At 40.5% G+C, this 21,897-nt stretch overlaps 1 protein-coding gene across 9 annotated transcripts in view; it reads left to right on the forward strand.

The window, feature by feature from the left end:
* LOC147014221 (neuronal cell adhesion molecule-like) overlaps positions 1-21,897 on the forward strand; it is a 395,545-nt gene that overhangs the window by 183,718 nt on the left and 189,930 nt on the right. For all 9 annotated transcript variants that reach the window (XM_085851995.1, XM_085851996.1, XM_085851991.1 and 6 more), the window contains 3 exons: positions 13,676-13,860; positions 14,741-14,872; positions 17,674-17,820. In XM_085851995.1, coding sequence (XP_085708121.1) covers positions 13,676-13,860; positions 14,741-14,872; positions 17,674-17,820 — 464 coding nt within the window. The remainder of the gene's footprint in view (positions 1-13,675; positions 13,861-14,740; positions 14,873-17,673; positions 17,821-21,897) is intronic.

Here is a 21,897-nt window from a genome sequence, read left to right on the forward strand (position 1 = left end):
ATTTTACAAGCCATGGTTGTGAGGCCATCTGAATGGTCATGGCAAGAACAGGGGCAACTGGTGAAGACAACTTAGGTGTGAGAAGCACCAGGCACGTACATCGTTGGAATTGGTGGACCTTGACAGGGACTTGCCCAATTAGCTGGCAGGATGGGAAAGGTGTTAAGGCCCGGTCACACCTTGACGTTTTAGCCAGCGATGGCAACATATTAAAATGTATGTAAAACGATGGCTTACGTTGAACTTTTGATGTTTTTTTTTTAAAGATTCGGACGTATTCATAGCGACTTGGTCTTATGTATAACGCATTGGTAACGGACACAGAACGTTTCGTTGTGTTATAGATAACTTATACCAACGAATGCTGAACCTGTTGTCGGCCTACACAACCGATGCCCAACGATAGTCTAACTTAGGCATAGCGCGTTGCAAGCATCGCCGACGATGTCGTGACGTAGCCTATTAAAAGGCTGACGCACAACGATTCGAATCATAACTGCCGTAGAAATGGAAGTGTCAACATCGCGGTCACACCTTGGCGATCTTGCCAGCGTATGCCAACCTAAAAAAAATGTGTCTAAAACGTTGGGGCACGTCAAATACGGTATGAGTAAGTTTGGTATACGTGAGTAGAATGCTAAAGTACGCTATCATACGTCGTAGTAAGTAGAGTACGTCAAGAAATTTTAAACATGTTCAAAATTTTTGGACGTACTCGGCGTATGACACACGTTCCGCATGCGATGGGGATAAGTTTTACACACGATATGTGGACGCTTACACGCGTCCACAAAGGCTACTTATAAGCTACTCATAAGTCGAAACACGTCGCGTTAATGTCTTTTTTACGCAAAACTTATTTCTAACTTGTGTTTGACGTGCTTTGAACCAATTCTTTACGTAGTCCCAACACACATCGACGTATGTAGACGTATTCCAATGACGTCTTCCGGTCGACAAAAAAAAAAAAATGAACGTGTTTCTAACTTACAACTGCCATATAAAGACGTGTTCCCAGCGGTTTTGGGAATTGGTATATAAAAATGCTGCTCATAAAAGGGGAACCCAACAGTGTTTTCGAGACCTTTTTGAGTCGATGTCCATGTCAGCAGTAACAGTATCAGTATCAGTATTAGTATTAGTAGTAGTTTGTTCATGTTGGCAGTAGTAGGTGAGTGTGAGGGGGAGGGTGTGGGTTATGATGGATCGTCCTTGCGTCCGCGTGTCCACGGGTAGGAGACATCTTTTCACCATTGTTCGAAGTTCTTCGCGGCTAATTTTTTATGGGGCTTTTTCAACAATGAGCTATAGCTTGTTTTTATGATTAAGGTCTATTCATAATGGGTTGGACAAATGCACAATGAACTAATAATGTGCATAGAGCACTTTGATTACTTATAGATACGATATACCAACGAATAATTATCGTGAAGCCGGCGTTCACAAACTATGCCCAACGATAGCCTAACTTATCCATATTGTGTGGCAGTTTATCTTTGCCGGTGACGTAGGGTTTGCTATTCATAGGCTGCCACTCAACGATTTAAATGGCTGCATCTCCACGATTGAAAGTAGACGCTTGCGCTCAACAATTGGATTTTTTTTTTGCACTCAACGACTTTTAAACGGTACCACTCAGCTATTTTCATTGTTTACAATGAACGATTTAAATTGCTGTCACTCGCCTTTGTTTTTTGACGCTGGGGTTTTGAAATTTGAAGCGTTTCTTCTGAACGTGTTAAAACGCTCAAACTCGACTATTTTAAATAGACGCTGCCGATGGACAATTGGAATCATAGCCAAGCTTGACATCGAAGTGTGAACATCCTCGTCATGCCGAAGAAAAGTTTGAAGAATGTTGCAAATAAGTGTCCTGGCCGTGGCCGTGGACGCTGACGCAAGGACGATCCATTATACCGACGTCTTTCAGCCTATGAGTAACTTAAAAGTAACGTCTGTCGATGTGTGGCAACGATCGCGTAACGTGCCAGCAACACGTTAATCATCGGTTAGAAATAAGTTCCGGGTACGCTAAACATTACCTCGGCGTGTCTCAACTTATGACTAACTTACAAGTAGCATGTGTTGACGTCTGTCAACGATCGCAGACCGTGCATACAACTTGTGGCCAGCGTAGCGGAACGTGTGAGTCATACGCCGGCATACGTCGTGAAATTTCAAGCATGAAAAAAATTTGAGGACAACCAAAAAGTACAACGTTTAAAGCCAGCGTACAACGATGTATGGCAGTGTTTTTCAGCGTGCTCTCAATTTTATCAAAACTTACCCCTGACGTATTCAACGTGTGCCAGCGTTTTAGAAAAAAAAATCAAAAATCGGCATACGTTGGCTAAAACGTCAAGGTGTGACCGGGCCTTTAGGGTAAGGACTCCCATTGGAAGTTGAGCTGAAAAGCAGAAGGATGTTGTAGTTGATGGGCACTGTTCTGGAGTGACCACTCGGACATTTTGTGTCATATTTTTATTTTGTGTATAAATTCTGGAAATCTGTGTTTTTGTGTTATAGCTGAGTTGTTTGTGATAATATAAATGTTGAATAAGTATTGGGAGCTGGAGTTTTTTCATGTATCATGTATGAGCATGACATGTTAATGGTTTTGGGTGCAAGATGAGCATCTAAATGCTCATGGAAAGCCTGATTATGTCATACCTGTCGAATTGAGTTGTGGGAAGCAGGTGAGAAAAGGTAGTGTTCATAAGTGGTGAAAGAGGAGGAAAATGAACCAAACAATATATGTATTCCATTATTTTTGTTAAAACGTACTCATTTACTGATGAACAATTTGGATGAATTGAAAATGTGTTCAAAGTTTAGAGGTGAACGTCGTGATCGGTGATTGATGTGTTTTTGGAGACAGGATTTAAATCTGATAGAGATCCTTCTGAGCTTCGTCAAATGGACGATTTTACATACGATGTACATTTCGGCAGAAGCTTAGACTTGGGAAAAATCGGTGGCAGAGGAGTTTGTATATATGTGAATATTGCTGATGTTTTATCATCATGCGAATGTATCTAACATATCAGTATTGCTCTTTACTTATGGAGCTGTTGACAGTTGCTTCTCCACCCCTTTTATTTGGCAAGGGAATTCACGCAGTTATTTGTTACAGTTGTGCAGATGAGTCCATCATCTGATGTGAATGTTGCTGATATGAAAATTCATGAGATCATTCAAGATTTAGAAACAGGCTCTTCTGAAGCTGTGGAGTTAATTATGGGGGATTTTAATCAATGTGAGGTTACACTATACTTTCTAATTTTCATCAATGTGAATGTGCCAGATAAATGCTCTGCAAGTATTCATAAAGAAAGCAGGGAAAACCATCAAGGAAGCAGGACTGGGTACGTCAGATCACATTACGATTCAATTACTGCCAAAATATATTCAAAAATTAAAACAAGCTAATTCAATATTTAGGATGACCTGGGATTGGTCGGAGGATAGCACAGACATATTGAGGGCTTGTTTTGAATGTACAGATTGGGAGGTATTTTTATATCATGATCATTGGATGAGGTGACAGAAGTAGTTTCTGGTTGTTAGACCCCGACATTCAGTCCGTTGTTCCTTTATATGTTCCTATAAGTTTCTGAGATGTCAGAATTGGTTGTTAGGGTTAGGGTTATATAATATGTTCCTACGTTCCTTATACGTTCCTAGGGGCATGCTATGTTATGATTTTCCTGACTCCTGGGAGGATATACATTCCTGAGTGTTCCTCAGGTTCTTGTTTCTGTTCCTTGATACGTTCCTATATATGTTCCTACATTCCTACGTTTACGTTCCAACGATATCCTACATTCCTAAAGGAATAGTTCCTTACATTCCTACCATCCAACATTCCTATGCCAAGCTGTGAGTTCCTCATTCCTTCGTTCCTTTTCTATACGCAGGATATATGTTCTTTCAATGGGGAAAACATTCTACATTCCTACGTATATATATATATATATATATATATATATATATATATATATATATATATATATATATATATATATATATATATATATATATATTGTTACGGCTGTGGAAATTCGCATTACACCATAAAGGGCCCGTAGGTGAGATATCTCAAAGTACATGTGTAGTTAGCCCAAACCCGTTGTATAGAGGTGCAAAACATCCCGGTAAATAATCTGAACCGTCGAGGTCGACGATAACACCGCTCGGTTATCCCGATAGTATGGAATGGGCCGCCCAAGCGGCTCGTGTCCGGAGTCGACCTGCGGCGAGGTACGATCGCCCGGTCGACCATTCGCGCCGGTACTTAGGTGGATCGAATTTGGCGAGCAACCCTATCCTGCACGGGTGGGCAATTGGCACGGTCGTGGTGGGGTTAAACCCCCACCCGTGACTAGCTCCCGGCGTTGTTCTGCGAGGGTCACGACAGAATTGTCCGTCCGGTGGGTGACGTGCCGCGATTCGAGCTACGCGGCCGTTCGCACACCGGCGAGCGCGAATTCACAACAATATTGTTACGAATTTGGAATTCAATCGCACACAACATACAGGTTCCCTGAGTCAGCTATGTCGATAAGTGCATGTTCCCGAGATAGCTCACCTTCCATTGTTTAAATGTTTTGAAATCGATTAGATGCGCTGTGGATCGATTTAATAGTTAGGGAGCAAACAATGGAGACGTCCCTCCCCCTCTTTTGCGAAGAGGAAGAAGAACCCTGCGGTGACGTCAACAACTCCCTCCCACCCGTGGTTGAGTGGGGGGGGGGGGTTGATCACGAGGGCATGAGTCACGCCGGGTGCGGGGAAGGAGGGTGCAAAGGATAAAGAGGACATCTTTTCTTTGTCCCGAGAGAGTCCCAAAAGAGTTTGTGGGCTGAGTTCGTGAAAGTCCCGTAAAAAGAGTCCCGTGGGAGTCCCGTGGTAGGGCTGAGTACGTGGGAGTCCCGTGGCAGAGTTCGTGTGCTGAGTCCCGTGGGAGGAATAAACTTTTTGCTTCGGCAGTTGGGGGAGTCAGGAGGAAGCCAGAAGCCAAGGAGCTGCGTGGAAGTCCGGGCGTCACAAAGGAGATGCAAGCTGGAGGCGCAGCCTTGCCTGCTGTGTCGCGCATACCGCGCGTTCGTGTGGAGAGAGCTCGCCTGCCACACGGAAGGCCCGAGCTCGACCGCGGCTACGCTAGCTGCTGTGGGGACGGGACGTCGCGGGTCGCCCAAGCCAGACACCATGAGGGTGCAGGTAACCTGCAACGGTCTCGTGGGACTCGTTCGTTCTGCCAAGTCCCATGCCATAAAGACCCAAGAGGTCCAGTGGGACCCCCATTGCCTTTGATGGGGTCTTTTTCCTACTTTTCTTTTGAATGAATGTTGTGGCGCCGAGTCCGGTAAGTAAAACTGTGTAAGTGTGACTGTACATTAATAATTGCTTATCGATGGTTGTAGTTCTTTTGTCGTGCTTTTGTTGCTTGTTTGTATTATTGCATACGTGTTTTGCCTTATTTAATTGCATACGTGTTTCATTATAATAAATGTCCTTGTGTAAATGTAAACCTGCTCGTTTCGTCCATTCCCTCATTGACTGAACATTTCGTGTGTTGGGAGTTAGCCGTTGGTTTGCCGTAATAGGGGGACATTTGGACCGACGGTTCTCGGCGATTACGCCGCTCGGAATCTCCCACGGACAGGCTTTCCTCGGCGGTTTGTTCCATACGAGATCCGTCGAGGGTGGAATACCCCGGTAGTTGTATCACGTGGGTATTTAGGTACATTGAAGATTGGCAATCGACCCTACCCCACGTGATCTGCCGATTGGCGTATTTCGGTTCTTGTACAAGGACCCGTCGCTCGGAGTTATCCGGGCGGCGATCTATATTCCGGGCGATTGGTCGGGCTGACTCGACTTGCGGCTCCGTTCAGAGCGGTCGGTTGGCGGCTGACCCCCGGCTTGTAACAACAATATATATATATATATATATATATATATATATATATATATATATATATATATATATATATATATATATATATATATACTTGATGTATAAAATGTTTCTGTATAAATTGACTGTATCCAAATAATATATGTATGTATATATAGATATTTGTATACATATATATATATATTTGTATATATATATATATATATATATATATATATATATATATATATATATATATATATGTATGTATATACATTCCTGCCATGAATGTTACGTTCCTTTACGTTCCTATATGTTCCTATGTTTTACGTTCCTACGTATAAAATGAATGTATCTAAATAATAAACCCTGGGTGAAAAAAGTCCTTTGGATTATTTTGCATGAACAAGTTGCTTTTAGAAAAGATGATTTGTTGGAAATGAAAAGATTACAAAAGGAGATTAAAAAAAATTGTTTGCTCGCAGTAAGAAATAATATGCAAATAAGATTGAACAGAAATTTAGATGAGGGAAGGATAAGGAAATGTTGAACGGTATGAATAAAATGACAGGTTATGACAAGAAAACCATCCTGGCATCAAATTTGATAATATGTTAACTCTTGCTAATGATTTGAATGAATTCCTTGTTCGATTTGATGAATGTATGATTTTATACTAGTTATGGATAATTTATCAGGATATATGAGAGACTCTGCGAGGAACGAGGAAGGGATTGAACTTAGTCATTCTGCAGTTGAAAGATCTTTAAAGAATATTTAATCTGGTAAGGCTGCTGGGCTGGATGGCCTGTCTGAATTTATTCTCAAGGAATGGTATCGGGAATTGGCTTTAGTATTCCATTAACTGATTCACTGGTCATTGCACTCTCAAGTAGTTCCAAAGTGTGGAAGACTTCTGTCATTGTACCTGTAGCTAAAATACCTAAACGGATTAATTTTAATGATTTGGAGTATAGAGTATAGACTTGTCGCATTAACTACTATACCCATTCAATATTTGGAAAGGATTGTGAGAAACATTTTTGTGGAGCAAACGAAGGAATGTACAGATCATTTTTAATTCGCTTATTGGGAACAGAAAGGTGTTGAAGATGCAGTTATAACTTTGCTACACAAAGTGTATGAACACCTTGGGAGAGCAACATCTTCTGCACGGGTTTTGTTTGTAGATTTTTCATCAGTTTTTTTAAACCATTCAGATTCATTTATTGATGGAGAAGTTGCAGGATATGGGTGTGAATTCAGATTTGAATCTTGGGATAATGAAATTTTTTGACAGTCGTAAAGTCGAACAGTCGTAAGTCGCATAGGTCGTAACTCGACGACTACGTGTGTGTGTGTGTATGTATGTATATATATATATATATATATATATATATATATATATATATATATATATATATATATATATATATATAAAAAATTATGTCTATGTCGATAGACGTAATCAATAATATATATGTATTTTTTTATATATATATTATAAAAAAACGATCCAAGTGTATATACTGTATATATACATATATATATATATATATATATATATATATATATATATGTGTATGTATATATATATATATATATATATATATATATATATATGTATTTATATATGTGTATGTATATATATATATATATATATATATATATATATATATATATATATATATATATATATATATATATATATATATATATATATATATTTATATTTATATATATATATATATATATATATATATATATATATATATATATATATATTATTAAAAACTATGCATGTGTATATACTGTATGTAATATATATATATATATATATATATATATATATATATATATATATATATATATATATATATATATATTATAAGAAAAAGATGCAGGTGTATATACTGTATGTATGTATATATATATATATATATATATATATATATATATATATATATGATTATATATATATATATATATGTATATTTATATGTATATATTTTTATATATATATATATATATTTATATATATATATATATTCTCATATATATATATATACACATATATATATATATATATATATATATATATATATATATATATATATATATATATATATATATATATATATATATATATATATATATATATATATATATATATATATATATATATATATATATATATATATATATATATATATATATCGCATTATCCGAAAAAGTTATGGACAGATACGAATGAAACTTGGTGGACAGGTATGCACTCTGCCAAGTGCTGTTCTCATATTATGTCATGTGACAGTTGCTTTGTAAAGGATTACTTAAATGGTTCATGGAAGTAGATGTCAGTGCTTTCATCAAAGGTATTCAATTGCCACATGGAGTGGATTTATTGCTCATTGTTTATTTCTTTACTGCACATTTATTGCACAACATGATTGGAAAGGTGATTGCCATGTTCTTACCTGATCAATAAAATTAGTCTAAAGTCGAAATGATTTACCAGGTAATGTGGAGGGAGAGGAGGAGGAAGAAATGGTAACCTGTGCAAGTAAGAGACTTGGGTTAGGTTAGTGATGGTTAATGGAGTTAGAAAATATTATAGGTACGGATGGTAAATGGGAAATCACGTTAGATGGTAGTCAGCTGCCTGCTCTAATCCTCGCATGGATATAAGAGTGGATTGAACAGCCTCAGGAAGGCAGTTCCAAAAATTGGTGAAATTGGAATAAAATTTTGAGATTTGCAGTGAGCTTCGATTTTAGACATTTAAAGAGTGGAAATTGACAAACTATGCATTGAGGCAAATATGCATCAATAAAATTGACAATCATTGTTTTCAACTGGAATATTTGAGACATGCAGTCAGCCTGGAATTTGGAAATTTTCATGAAATTAAGTTCATGAAAAGTTTGAAAATATCGTTTCGAAAACTATGTAAACCAATGATGTTTTATATGCAGCTTGTAGCTGCTGGTTGCATCATTTTCTGGAAGCACAGCTGTGCTGCTGATGCAGTGCCTCTGGTACCAGTAAGCTCTTGCTCATTTTGCCAATCTTGGAAGGATGACAGGCCGAGTCACCCCACCTGCTGTTATTTCAACAGAACAACAAGGGCCAGGCACCTCAACCATTAAGCCAACACCAGGCTCATGTAAACCAATGAGAAATATTTCAATAATCTAGCTACCACTTCTGTAATTGTCCCAATTATTTCCACCCTCCAGTGAGGTCGGTTGTGTAATCTTTTTGACCCCATTTCACAAACCGGCTGGCCAGGTTTGACTGAAGTTGACAGACTTTTGTAAATACACACACATTATTCATTAGTGATACCAGTGATACTGTAGCTCGCTTACTATTTGGTGCAAGAACATTGTGGGTTATTTTGTACTGCACGTGGAAACCTCAGGGACAAGCATTGGATGGTATTTGAAGGTGAGAAGTTTTGTGGATGTATTGTGGGTGGAGGGACAAAGATTCAAATTACATAATGTGAACTCCATAGATTAACTGATAGTGTTCACAGGGTGTCAATGATTATTAGAAAGATTAAAGCAGTTTTGTATTCATTTTACAAAGCTTCACAAAACAAACACTTAAACAATTGCCTTACCCATGGGGAAGTTGTTCCCAAATTTTTTGACCAGTTCGACCTAAAATTACAGAGCCTATGAATATATTTTGCTTTTTGCTTTGTATCACCAATAAAGTATATTCTAGTCTTATTTTGTTCTAAACAAATGAGAGATATTTATTCCAAAATATATATGAGCTGTATTTTCAAGCTTAGATTTTTCAAGCCTTGCAAAATATCTGATTAGCCTACCTAAAACATTTTGAGGCCTTTCCATAATCTGCCTTCAGTTACAGCCTTCCCCCCCTAGCCACAGCATATCCTTTCCATAACAATATAGGGCTGGGTAGGTTAGTGGCAGTGCTGGATTAACCATTAGGCAGATAGTGCATGTGCCTTAGGGCCAGCCAAATATTCTTTTCACATTAAATATTTGTCTTTTTTTGTATTAAATATTTTGTTCTTGAATCAGTTCATCTTTTGTCTGGGGTCCATTTCCATGAGCCCGAGATCTAATTTTAATTTTTCAGGCCATTCTCTAAAATTTCAAAATGTGCCTTAGGGCCAGCCGAGGCTTAATCCGGCACTGGTTAGTGGTGCTAGTTGTGGTGGTTAATATTATGCCTTCAGCCTGGTATCAAACTATGACTAATAATGGTGAGTGAGGTCGATATGAGCACAGTTTTGTGAAGTTGTCACTTAGCAATCAGGCTACGAACATACTGATCCCCCTTCATACCACCATACCCATACATGTAGCAGAGTTTCTGAGACACGTTTGTAATCACATACAAACACCGACACACTTTGTACGTTTTTACACATTGTACGTTGATGTAAGATAGCACATGGCAGTCATAGCAGTTAAAATCCGCTCAATAAAAGCTTAAAAAAAAATTCGACGGTAATTGAATCCAGTGACTTTGCTGTTTGGCGTCCTTTTTATTTGTATTAAGGTCAGGTTCATGGTGGAGGTTGTACATACAATGTAGGCAGGACAAGGACATTAGGAAACATCAATGTACTTTTACAGAAATTACTAGAACAGAAGAAAGTAGATCATGGACGAGCACTTGTGGTATATGGGATTTGAACTTTGATTTCTCATATTATACTCGTATTATCAGCCATTAGTTCAGATGAGGATGCTAAACTGACCAACATAGCAAGTGTTGACTCGACTGTTTTTAAATGCCTTCGTTGGCTTTTGGATCATATTCATATTTCATATGCAGTGAAGGATGAAAGGAGATTAACCAAGAAAAATATATTGAGGAATGTAAAAGGAAGGGAGAAGGTAAATTAAAGGTGGGGGAAGGAATGGGTGCATGAACATGTCATTGAACCCCCAGATAAGTTAATGTTTGGGATGGATTTTGAGATGAGCTTCCAGTGTTCCACCAATTGCAATGATAATTCAACAGCAGCTTTCTGTTTCTTTTTGTGTAGCCAAACATAATTTACCACTTCATTTACCACTCTCTCTGTGTCGAGTGCAGCCTGTGGCTGCTGGTTGCATCATTGCTTGGGACGCGGCTATGCCGCTGATGCAGTGTCCCCCTTACCAGTACACTGGTACTCATTTTGCCGACCTCGGAAGGATGACAGGCTGAGTCAACCTCCTGGTGTATATTAATTCAGCGGCCAACGGGGCTTGAACTCAGGACCATAGGATCCCAAGCCGCCACCCTAACTACTAAGCCAACACCAGGCTTATTTACCACTCCAAAATGAAAATTCAACCCCATTTACCGCTCCAAAAGTTGTACTGCTAGTACAGTCCACTGGGTGGCACTCCTTGACAGCACAGATGAACATTACTGGAAGATCTTCTTGCATATGGCAAATTGGCTGCCAGGTAGCTATCATTTTGTTGGGGCACAGCTATGCCACTGATGCTCATTTCACCAACCTCAGAAGGATGACAGGCTGAGTAAACCTACCTGGTGTTAATTCAGCAGAAAATAGGGCTCAAACTCAGGACCCTCAGATCCCAAACCAGCCACCCTAACCACTGAGCCAACACCAGGCTTACTGGAAGGTCATAATCAGTTATTCACACTGAGTGCCTTATGAAAGGCAAATGCTGCTGAAGTGGGCTTTTCCAGTGAAAAGTTGGTACATAACAGAGAATTTTGTAAATAATTGATGCCTGGGTGGTGCCTGTGAGTTGAAATATATGTACAACCATGAGTAGGGAATCTTTACATATCTCAGACCATCCTTATGTGATGATTGTTAAAAAAAAAACTTCCAAACCGTTGAGTGTTGCCGCATCACAGCAATGCCAACCTGGATAATTTGGCTGTTGTAGGGCTATTCATCTGATCTTGCAGGCTTTGCTTCACCGTGAGCCAATTGCTACTCTGCAGTTCATCTCAGCCTTTTTAGGTAGGTGGAGGTCACCTTGAAACCTCCCACAAGACTGAAACCAAATATGTTTGTTTTGAGATCTGCCAGATGCTAACGTTCGAGCTCATTTTCAATCTGACCTCCTGAACCTTTCTCTCCTTGTTCCATAACATAGTGTTCCTCTTTACAATCTTAATTACATTAGCATAATTATTTTCTTTCTCATTGCGTCTTTTCTTTGTTCTGATTAACAGATCTGTCATGACAGCTGTTACACCTCATGGCATTGAAAATTGCAAGAATGGCACTTGTTTCAAAATGGCACTTGTCGTGCATTCAAAATGTTCTCAGAACGAAATGCTCACGACAGTCAGAAATGCCAAAGCTTTTTTTTATTTGCAAGGTAGATATGGTTGGAAATTAAAATATTCCCTTAATATATGTATTATGTGCGAGTCCGCTTGTTTTTGATACGTTTCCAAACCCCCTGGGCCAATTTTCCCGAAATTTCCTGTTCCACATTATATTCGCACACGAAGGTCATCACACAAGTAAAAGCAACTTTCATTTATTCATCAAATTGATGTAAAAATAAGAAAACATGGCACTGTGGCCAATCAAGTTTCATTCGTCGGTTGTCCCCTTGAGCAGGGATCGAGGGATGGCGTTTGGACTACCCATGCACATTAGAATGGCGACGCTCAGTTTGGGAAGCAAATCCATTGCATTTAAATATGAATATTCCATTTGCAGAATGGAAATTAATGTACAAAGGGCCCACAGTCTCCGCTTGGCTACATTGAGTACCATGAGAGGTTGCACGATCCTCTCGTCCGAACACAGTGAAATGAGGAGGCTATTTGGCTCATCATTGCGTGTTGCACCCTGTGGTCATTTTGCTGCAGGTGTAGAACATCCTTTCTTGGCTCAGATGTTTTTTTGTGGTTATTTCTTCCCATCGCCCATTATTACCAATGCCACTGACGGTGAAGGAGTTTATGTTTTCACCCCTTTCTGTCTGTCCGTTCGTTTGTTTGTTTATGTACAGGATATCTCGAAAACTGGTGGACTGGATGAAATTTTGTGGACAGGTTGGGTGTGTGACAAGGACGAATTGATTCAATTTTGGTGATTATCCGAATCCGGATCTGGATATGAGAATTGTTTAATTTTTAAAGTGATTCTTCACCAGTGAGAGATAGGGCCAATAATGATATCGTGCTGTACAGCATGATATTTCAAAAACGTATTGGACCCGATATGTTCTCGTGGATCAGGCATTACGTGGCGGAGGTTTGCGCTCTACTGAATGCCCCTCTAGTCTTTCCAAGTGTCCCTCTACCTTGTTCTTGGTGTGTTTCCCTTTGCTTATTTATGACATCAACTTCCCTAACAACAATAGCTTTGCGAAAGTCTAAATAACCCAATCTTGATCGAGTGACCCAACTTGTCTGTATAAAAGTTGAAAAACAAAATAAAACTGTCGTTAATCGGATCATCACGAATATCTCATTCTGAGAGCTTTTTGAACCCCTTCATATTATGGATTGCATCGTAAAACTGTTGCTTTATGAGTTAACTTTTGTTATCGGTTGTCTGCGTGAGCAAAATATCGACAAGGGTGGGTTGCCAGTAAATCATTGGGCGGTACTTTAATATGGTAGTGCTGCTTGCAGGCCAAGCAGACAAATGCACTTTTGACATCTTATTGACTGAAATATGTCAAATGTATCCTTCCTTCCGATATAGTTGCACCAATGTCGTGCCCATCGAACAAACCAAGATTTGCATTTGTCCATTATTATTTTTTGTCTCTCTCATTCATTGCCACTCAGACCAACTCCAAAGATCACCTGGCATAAAGAAAGCCGCCCCTTGCCTCGAAAGCGCATGTTTCTTGAAAACTACAACAAGACACTGAGAATTTCTCCGGTCGAGTTGAGGGACGTGGGCCAGTACGAGTGCACTGCCAGTAACGACTATGGGAAGCAAAAGCACATATTCAATCTCATGGTGGAAGGTGAGCTCCACATGCTCCACATGCACTACCATTCACACTTTGGACATCTTGGTTTTAGGTACTTTTGTCAGTCCTTTAATTTTCTTCCTCCATGTGCACCTCATGCAACACGTTACACTATACATGAAACCCCCACCTCATTGGTTTTTTTTGGTCTTTTATTTTGTGCAAAGATAGAAGCACACTTTACCTTTGAGATGTCGAGTCTGAGTTTGATTACCGACCCGACTATAAACGGTTGCGTTGGTGCTTTACAGACAGTGCTCTCAAATTTGACTCTCAAATTACGTTATCCTTCGACGGATAGAAGTTAAGGCGGGTGTACAGTTTTTCTGGTATTATTGCTGATCGATGTTAAAGATCCCACGGTGTCTTTCAACCATGTGTAGTGAATTGTGGCACCCCAGTCAAGCTACAATTTCCAAACACTAACCTACAAGGGAAATACATCAGTGGCATAGACACATCCCCGAGAGATGATGGAACTATCAGCAATGTGCTGCATACAGATTAATGAATTTGTCTGTTATGTTCTTGTAATCTTCTTGGCAAGACACCTGGACTCAGCTGCATAAAATACAGCCCAGATAGCTGTTACCTCCAACTAGATACCTGTTTTAAAATCAGGGAAGAATTGCTTCAATGACACCAAAAGTCCAAAACATCACAGAAGCTACAGCTGAACTCACTGTATCCACACATACACACAAAACTTGTGCCTTTGTAATGAACTGGTGATGTGGTTGAAAAAGGTGTTGCATTCAACTTGATTATCCTCACATCAGGAATTATTGAGTTGCTTATCAGGTTGGTAACGTGAATAAAAAAATGAACAGGTCTCAGGTTCTCAGCTCACGCAACCATCCTCTCTAACCCACAGCGGCACCATACCTAACTGAACCTATCCAGGACAAACTAGTTTCTCCACATCAACAAGCTGTCCTCTATTGTCCAGCGAATGGGCACCCAAAGCCTGACATTTCCTGGATGATCAATGGGGTTCCTTTTAAAGGTAACGTCTTGTTGTACTTTGATATCGCTTGCACGACATTGATCAAACTGGGACATCGTGTGAAATACTGCTGCTTCATTGTGTACCAATGAGTCTCCTGATTTCGAGTGTGCTGAAAGCATGTCCCAGAAGGGGTGTAGATCATTAATGTGATCTGCAGAATGGAGCAGTTATATTCTGCAATATTGTTGGAATATGGTGGTGGAAAAAAAACAAAGGAGAAAAGATTTAGTATTCATACAAGCATTTGCATAATTTTATATGATTGCATGTTTGGGTTTGGGAAAGGGAGGTTGAGTGGTGTGGAGGGATGCTTATGCAGGGTGTAGAGGAATGGGGAGGATTTGGAGAGTGCCATGCATTGTGTCAAATGAGAAGGGAGGAAGGGAAGATGGGGATGGGGAGCTTTGTGGATGCTTCTGCTTGATGTTTAGAAGGAAGAGGGAGTGATTTTGAAAGTTGTGCAGGATGTAGAAGGGGTGGTATTTGGGGATGCAATGCAGGGAAATTAAGAAAGGGGAGGGGTTGGAAGCTTCAAAGCAAAGCATATAATTAGGGGAGGGGGAAGGAAGGATTTGGATGCTTATGCATGGCATATAATGCAGAGGTCGGAGGTGGAGGATGAGGAGATTTGTGGGTGCTTATTCAGGCCAATGTAGGATGGATATGGGTTGGGGTATGCTATGCAGGGTGTATGCGAGGGGGAGGAGTTGGAGGAGCATATATGCATATATGTAGGAGGAGGAGGGAGTTGGGGAATATCATTTAGGGTATGGGAGGGAGGGGGAGATTGGGGATGCTTATCCGGGATGTAAAAGAAGTAGATGGTGGTTTGGGAATGATGTGCAGGGCATGTAAGGAGCGGAGGGGTTGTGAGATATGATGTAGGTATTTAAGCAGAGGGGAAGAGGATGGAGACTGTAAGTGTGTCAATGGAAATCAAGATTAAAGATTTAGCCAGACTCAGTGGTGTAATGGTTAGAACATCCACTCTGAGTCTAGGAGGTCTGCGGGTCAAACTTTGGCCAAGTCTTACCAAAGACTTTAAAATGGTACATGCTGATTCTTTCCTTCATGTTCAGCATTGAGAATAATAAGAACATGGACAATCCCCATAGATTGTCATCCATGGAGAGGAGGAAATTCTTCTTTAGGATATGCCTCACTGTGTGCAGTGAGATTAGTGATGCCATTGTTGTTAGTCACTGGTACCCAGCGTACCTGGGAAATGATGGCATTTTCCACAAGCTCATTGGCTGTGTTTGTCTTGTCTAACAGTCTCATGTGTTGCGTATGTTCGTCTTCATGTCCATGTTTGTATGGCCAAAATTTCCCAAAATATATACTCGTATCTTGTACATGAATGGTAAATTTGCCTGATTCAATGAATCATATTGGATGGAGAATGAATGCAGATTAAGCATGCAAATGTCTGATTACAGCTGAAGAAGAATGAACGAAAGTTCATGTATCCAAATGTGTAGCCAAAGGAAAAGGAAAATATAGATTGTTTCATCCATTCTTGACACAACAAGGACAAATGTGTCCAAGAGCAGCGTCCTAAAGGTTTTGTCGGCAAAAAAAACAAAATAAAATAAAAACTTCCGGTATTTCGTCACGTGCTTTGATTAAGCCAATAGCGAGACCCGTCATAACGTATTTACGATATATCGTGTATTTACGAAATAAATAATGTATTTACGAAATTACAATACGATAAATGGAATAATCTTTAAATAGTAACGTGAACTTTTCGAAACTTTAAAGTAAATGTCCGAATATATTTAATAGTTCATGACAGACGCTCTCAAAAGGCACCGTCTATGCGAGGATGTGTACATGTGCTTAGTATTTAAGGAGATCCAGATCTTGTATATACAAGAGCTGATCCTAGAGGTTAAGGTTTTGTCTTGACAAGAAGAAGAAGAAGAAGAAGAAGAAGAAGAACAACAACAACAACACCGAGCTCTCTGAGCAGCGTTCGCTAAAAATAACTGTGGACTGTTTGTCTTTTCCATCTCAGCACACGGCTTATGATGTTGAGATTCCAGGTTAAAATTCGATATCCTGCATTATTTTATCTGTTGCCTCCTAATGTTCTTGTCCAACATCTCGCATAGATGTGCAAGCTCCTCCGTGACAGCTTTAAAAACTGCAGAAATAAGATTGTTACTTATTTGCTTGAATAGTCTTGTAATGATCATATTTTTGTTTGATGGGATGGTGCCGAGGTAGCACACTTATCTTTGACCTGTCTAGTCTCGGTTTGATTCCCGACCAATGATTAACTGATGACGGATTGTTGCTTTGCAGGTATGGCGTTGCATTACAAAGTGTGCCTTCCTTCAGATGGATGCTCATCCTTTGTGTCTCATTTGCAAGCATTAGTTGGTGGACATTGAGTATCCCATAGTGTCTTCTTTTTTGAAAACTAAACAAGTTATCGCCATTGCCCTAAACAACTGTCAATTTCTTGCCACCTTCAGTCCAACATCAGGCCTGGCCAAACGGATCTTGAAAAACTTGAGCCAAAAACTTTTTTTTAGCATACCCCGCAAAAAGATGGAAAAAAATTGTTGCCATTAAGTAACAGTAAAGTAATACTCGACTGATATTTTACATAAAGATAGGTGGTGAAGATCACACAGGGATGAGAAAAAATTGACATTGTAACATCAAATGATAACATATTGTGAAGAAACTATATCAGTAGAACTGATTATAGAATGTAATCAGTAAAAATTGGAATCGTTTTTAGAATACCAATAATTGACAGTTCATTTTCTCCTCTTTTTTACTAGATACACCAAAAGATAATAACAGGAAGATGAAGACTCCCGAAGCAATATTCTTAAAGAAGGTGAAGGTCGGTGGCAGTGCTGTGTACCAGTGTGTGGCAAAAAACATACATGGCTCCTTCATTGCGAACATCATCCTGAATGTGCTATGTGAGTGGACATTTTTATTATTCCAATTTTGGGACTGTCAATCACCCTGTTTGAAGAAGTACTACCTGGACAGTAAAATATGGGGAAATAATTGATAACAGAACAAAATTTGAATTTATAACTGGACTTGTAAGTCGCTAGTGATTGAATGGGTGATGGTGTCTGGGGTTGGTGTAGCACAGGCATGATGGGCTGAATGACCTCCTCCTGCACCAAAGTTCCTTATTTTCTTGCAGGTACCCACGGAAATTTCGCATAATGTAAAACGTGACTTCTAGTCCTCAACCCCCCCCCCAACCCCCAGTCCTCACCCCACTATATCCCAAACCCAAGTCCTCAACTCACCTCTCCAACCCCAAGTCCTCAACTCACCGCCCCCACCCCAAATCCTCAACTCACCGCCCCACCCCAAATCCTCAACTCACCGCCCCCACCCCAAGTACTCACTCAACTCCCCCCCCACCGACCCCAAGTACTCAACTCCCACCCCGACCCCAAGTCCTCAACTCCCACCCCGACCCCAAGTCCTCAACCCCCAGTCTTCACCCCTCTAAATCCCAACCCCAAGTCCTCAACTCACCTCTCCAACCCCAAGTCCTCAACTCACCACCCCCACCCCAAATCCTCAACTCACCTCCCCCACCCCAAGTCCTCAACTCCACCCCTCACACCGACCCCAAGTCCTCAACTCCCCTCCCCCCCCACTGACCCCAAGTCCTCAACTCCCACCCCGACCTCAAGTTCTCAACTCCCCTTCACCGACCCCAAGTCCTCAACTCCCCCAATGACCCCAAGTCCTCAACTCCGCCCTACAAACTCCAAGTATCGAATGCCTGTTCATCCTACCTGTGAATCGCTGCATTATGTGATGCAATTTTCCACGATATACTCTCATGGATTAATTGAAGTACATCATCGAAATATGATTTTGCTTTGAGGATCGGATATCATCCAGACTAAACAAGTGCAGAAATCTGATATTTTAAGGAAATAATGAGTCTTATAACTAAGCTGATATACCTATTTACTTTAAGCAAGCAAGGCTTGTGAGTGAATGGGTGATGGTGATCTCTCCTTCCTTCTCAATATAAACACAAGAAAATGTGAAATTTCCAAAGCATTAAACTTATCTTTTTCTACTGTTTGGAGAATTATATTGAGTGAGCAAAAGATTTAGGAATGTGCCAAAATTAAGCAGCTTCATTCAGCTACATCATTTAATGCATTCACTGCTTGACTTAATATTTTGTCCCTCAGAGGGAATGCTTATCCATAGCGTCTGCCAGATCTATGTCGATATTTTTGGAGGTTTCATGAGGTGCCCTGCGAGGAATCAAAGCAAATCTGTTGAAAAACGGACGTTTTAAAATAAAGCTATAACATTTGCACGGACAGCAAACCGATGAACCACATGACGCGTGCACAGATGAGCAGGCAACATGGTGGATTATCTGCAATTTATATTTCACGGTCGATGAAACTTTCTGATGTCTCCAGGGTTGTTCTATGTTAAACAGCAACTCTTTGTGGATAAAGTCATTATTTGAACGAATTCATTTCGCCTCTTCAATGACTGTGGGCACGGTGAAAACTGGCTTTTAAGTTCATGGGATCCTTTATGGTATGCAGCAAACAGCCTGGCTAGCCGTTACTTGTCAACCATATAATCAGAGTGCTTGCTTGAGTGCTTAAGCCACTTGACGACCACTCTACAGTCGATAGCAGTACGGTTCATGTCCCGATCGGGATGTAGTCGCGACACGATAGAGAGAGGTACATGATTTCCAAAGGTTATATGGTTTTTCTTTGTGAGTTTCAAAGCAAAATATTTCTGAGACATTTGCCATATTAACGTGTTTATTAAATTGCAGACAATTTTTTTTCCATCCATTACATGACATTTGGCAGCTGTTTATAAGGATTAAAGTTTATGCAAATCTCCCTGAATCATCGATAATGCAAAGTTGTTTTTGTAATTTGTTTATTGAAATTCACCCAAAACAAGAGTGAAAGCTACTCAAGGATTTTTGCGTTGTATACAGTACGTGCTGTAGTCGGTAATCACACTGACACCAGTCTGCCGGTTCCTGAAGAATTGCCTGATATCGGCCATGCACTAATACAGTGTGTGTGTGTGTGTGTGTGTGTGTGTGTGTGTGTGTGTGTGTGTGTGTGTGTGTGTGTGTGTGTGTGTGTGTGTGTGTGTGTGTGTGTGTGTGTGTGTGTGTGTGTGTGTGTGTGTGTGTGTGTGTGTGTTCAGAAAGCATAACATTTTCTCCCTAATAACTCCCCTCACCCACCCCACTCCCTGTCCCATCCTCGCTCTGCCCCCGCCTAATACAGAGAAGCACTCTCCCACATTCATTCTCTCTCTCTCTCTCTCTCTCTCTCTCTCTCTCTCTCTCTCTCTCTCTCTCTCTCTCTCTCTCTCTCTCTCTCTCTCTCTCTCTCTCTCTCTCTCTCTCTCTCTCTCTCTCTCTCTCTCTCTCTCTCTCTCTCTCTCTCTCTCTCTCTCTCCCCCTCTCCCCTCTCCCCTATCCCCGCTCCCCTCTCCCCTCTCCCCTATCCCCGCTCCCCACTCTCTACATATATATATATATATATATATATATATATCAACATCATAAGCCGGATACTCTGTACTCTCTCTCTCCCCTCTCTCCGGATGTGTCCCAGAGGTGATTATGTCTGGACCGTGTTTGTGTCTGGATGTGTCCGGACAGAGTTTGTCTCCAGACAGAGTATATGTCCGGACGTAGTTTGTCTCTGGATGTGTCCGGGCATTGTTTGTATCTGGACGTGTCTGGGCCATGTTTGACTCCAGATGGAGTTTGTCTCCGACGTGTCTGGCCGTAGTTTGTCACTGGACTTGTCCGGGCGTTGCTTGTCTCCGGATGTTTCTGGGCATAGTTTGTCTCTGAATGTGTCCAGGCGTTGTTTGTGTCCGGACATGTCCGGATGGAGTTTGTCTCTGGACGTGTCCAGACGCTGTTTATTTCCAGACAGAGATTGTTTATCTCCGATCAGTGTTTGTTTGTCTCTGGACTTGTCTGGGTGGTGTTTGTCTCTGGACGTGTCTGTGTTTGTTTCCAGACGTGTCTGGGCATTGTTTGTCTCCGGACGTGTCCAGACACTGTTTATCTCCAAACAGAGATTGTTTATCTCCGATCAGTGTTTGTTTGTCTCTGGACTTGTCTGGGTGGTGTTTGTCTCTGGACGTGTCTGTGTTTGTTTCCAGACGTGTCTGGGCATTGTTTGTCTCCGGACGTGTCCAGACGCTGTTTATCTCCAGACAGAGATTGTTTATCTCCGATCAGTGTTTGTTTGTCTCTGGATTTGTCTGGGTGGTGTTTGTCTCTGGACGTGTCTGTGTTTGTTTCCAGACGTGTCTCGGCATTGTTTGTCTCCGGACGTGTCCGGGCGGTGTTTGTCTCTGGACAGCTTACAGTACAATACTCGTCTTTGCTCTCCCCACTCATTTAAATATTCCCTTCTATTTACTTTCGGAAAGTTAAGTTTGGGGTACTTGTGCATCAAATTATTATGCATAAATTATATTAAAGGCATTACAATAACGAAACTTAAGGGAAGCTAGGATTAGGTTAATGAGGTAGGCGTGATGTAATATGCGAGTTTAAACCAATAAGAGCCGGAGACGTCGAGGCCATGTCCCCAAACCGGATTTAAAATTAAATTTAGGGATATAATCATGATTAATGGGTAAAAAGAGCAACAACAACAACAACAACAACAACAGCAACGACAACGACAACAACCAAGGAGCCAATGTTCACGACGAGGTCGAACTTGGTCCATGTGCCAGGTTTGGTGGCAATTGGCCCAGTAGTTTTGGCATGATTGGGGTTACACACACACACACACACACACACACACACACACACACACACACACACACACACACACACACACACACACACACACACACACACACACACACACACACATATACATATACATATACATATACATATACATATACATATACATATACATATACATATACATATACATATACATATACATATACATATACATATACATACACATACACACACA

Source organism: Eptatretus burgeri, chromosome 13 (assembly GCF_056783735.1).
Source record: "Eptatretus burgeri isolate ZD-2024b chromosome 13, Ebu_testis_v1, whole genome shotgun sequence".
NCBI classification, from domain to species: domain Eukaryota; kingdom Metazoa; phylum Chordata; class Myxini; order Myxiniformes; family Myxinidae; genus Eptatretus; species Eptatretus burgeri.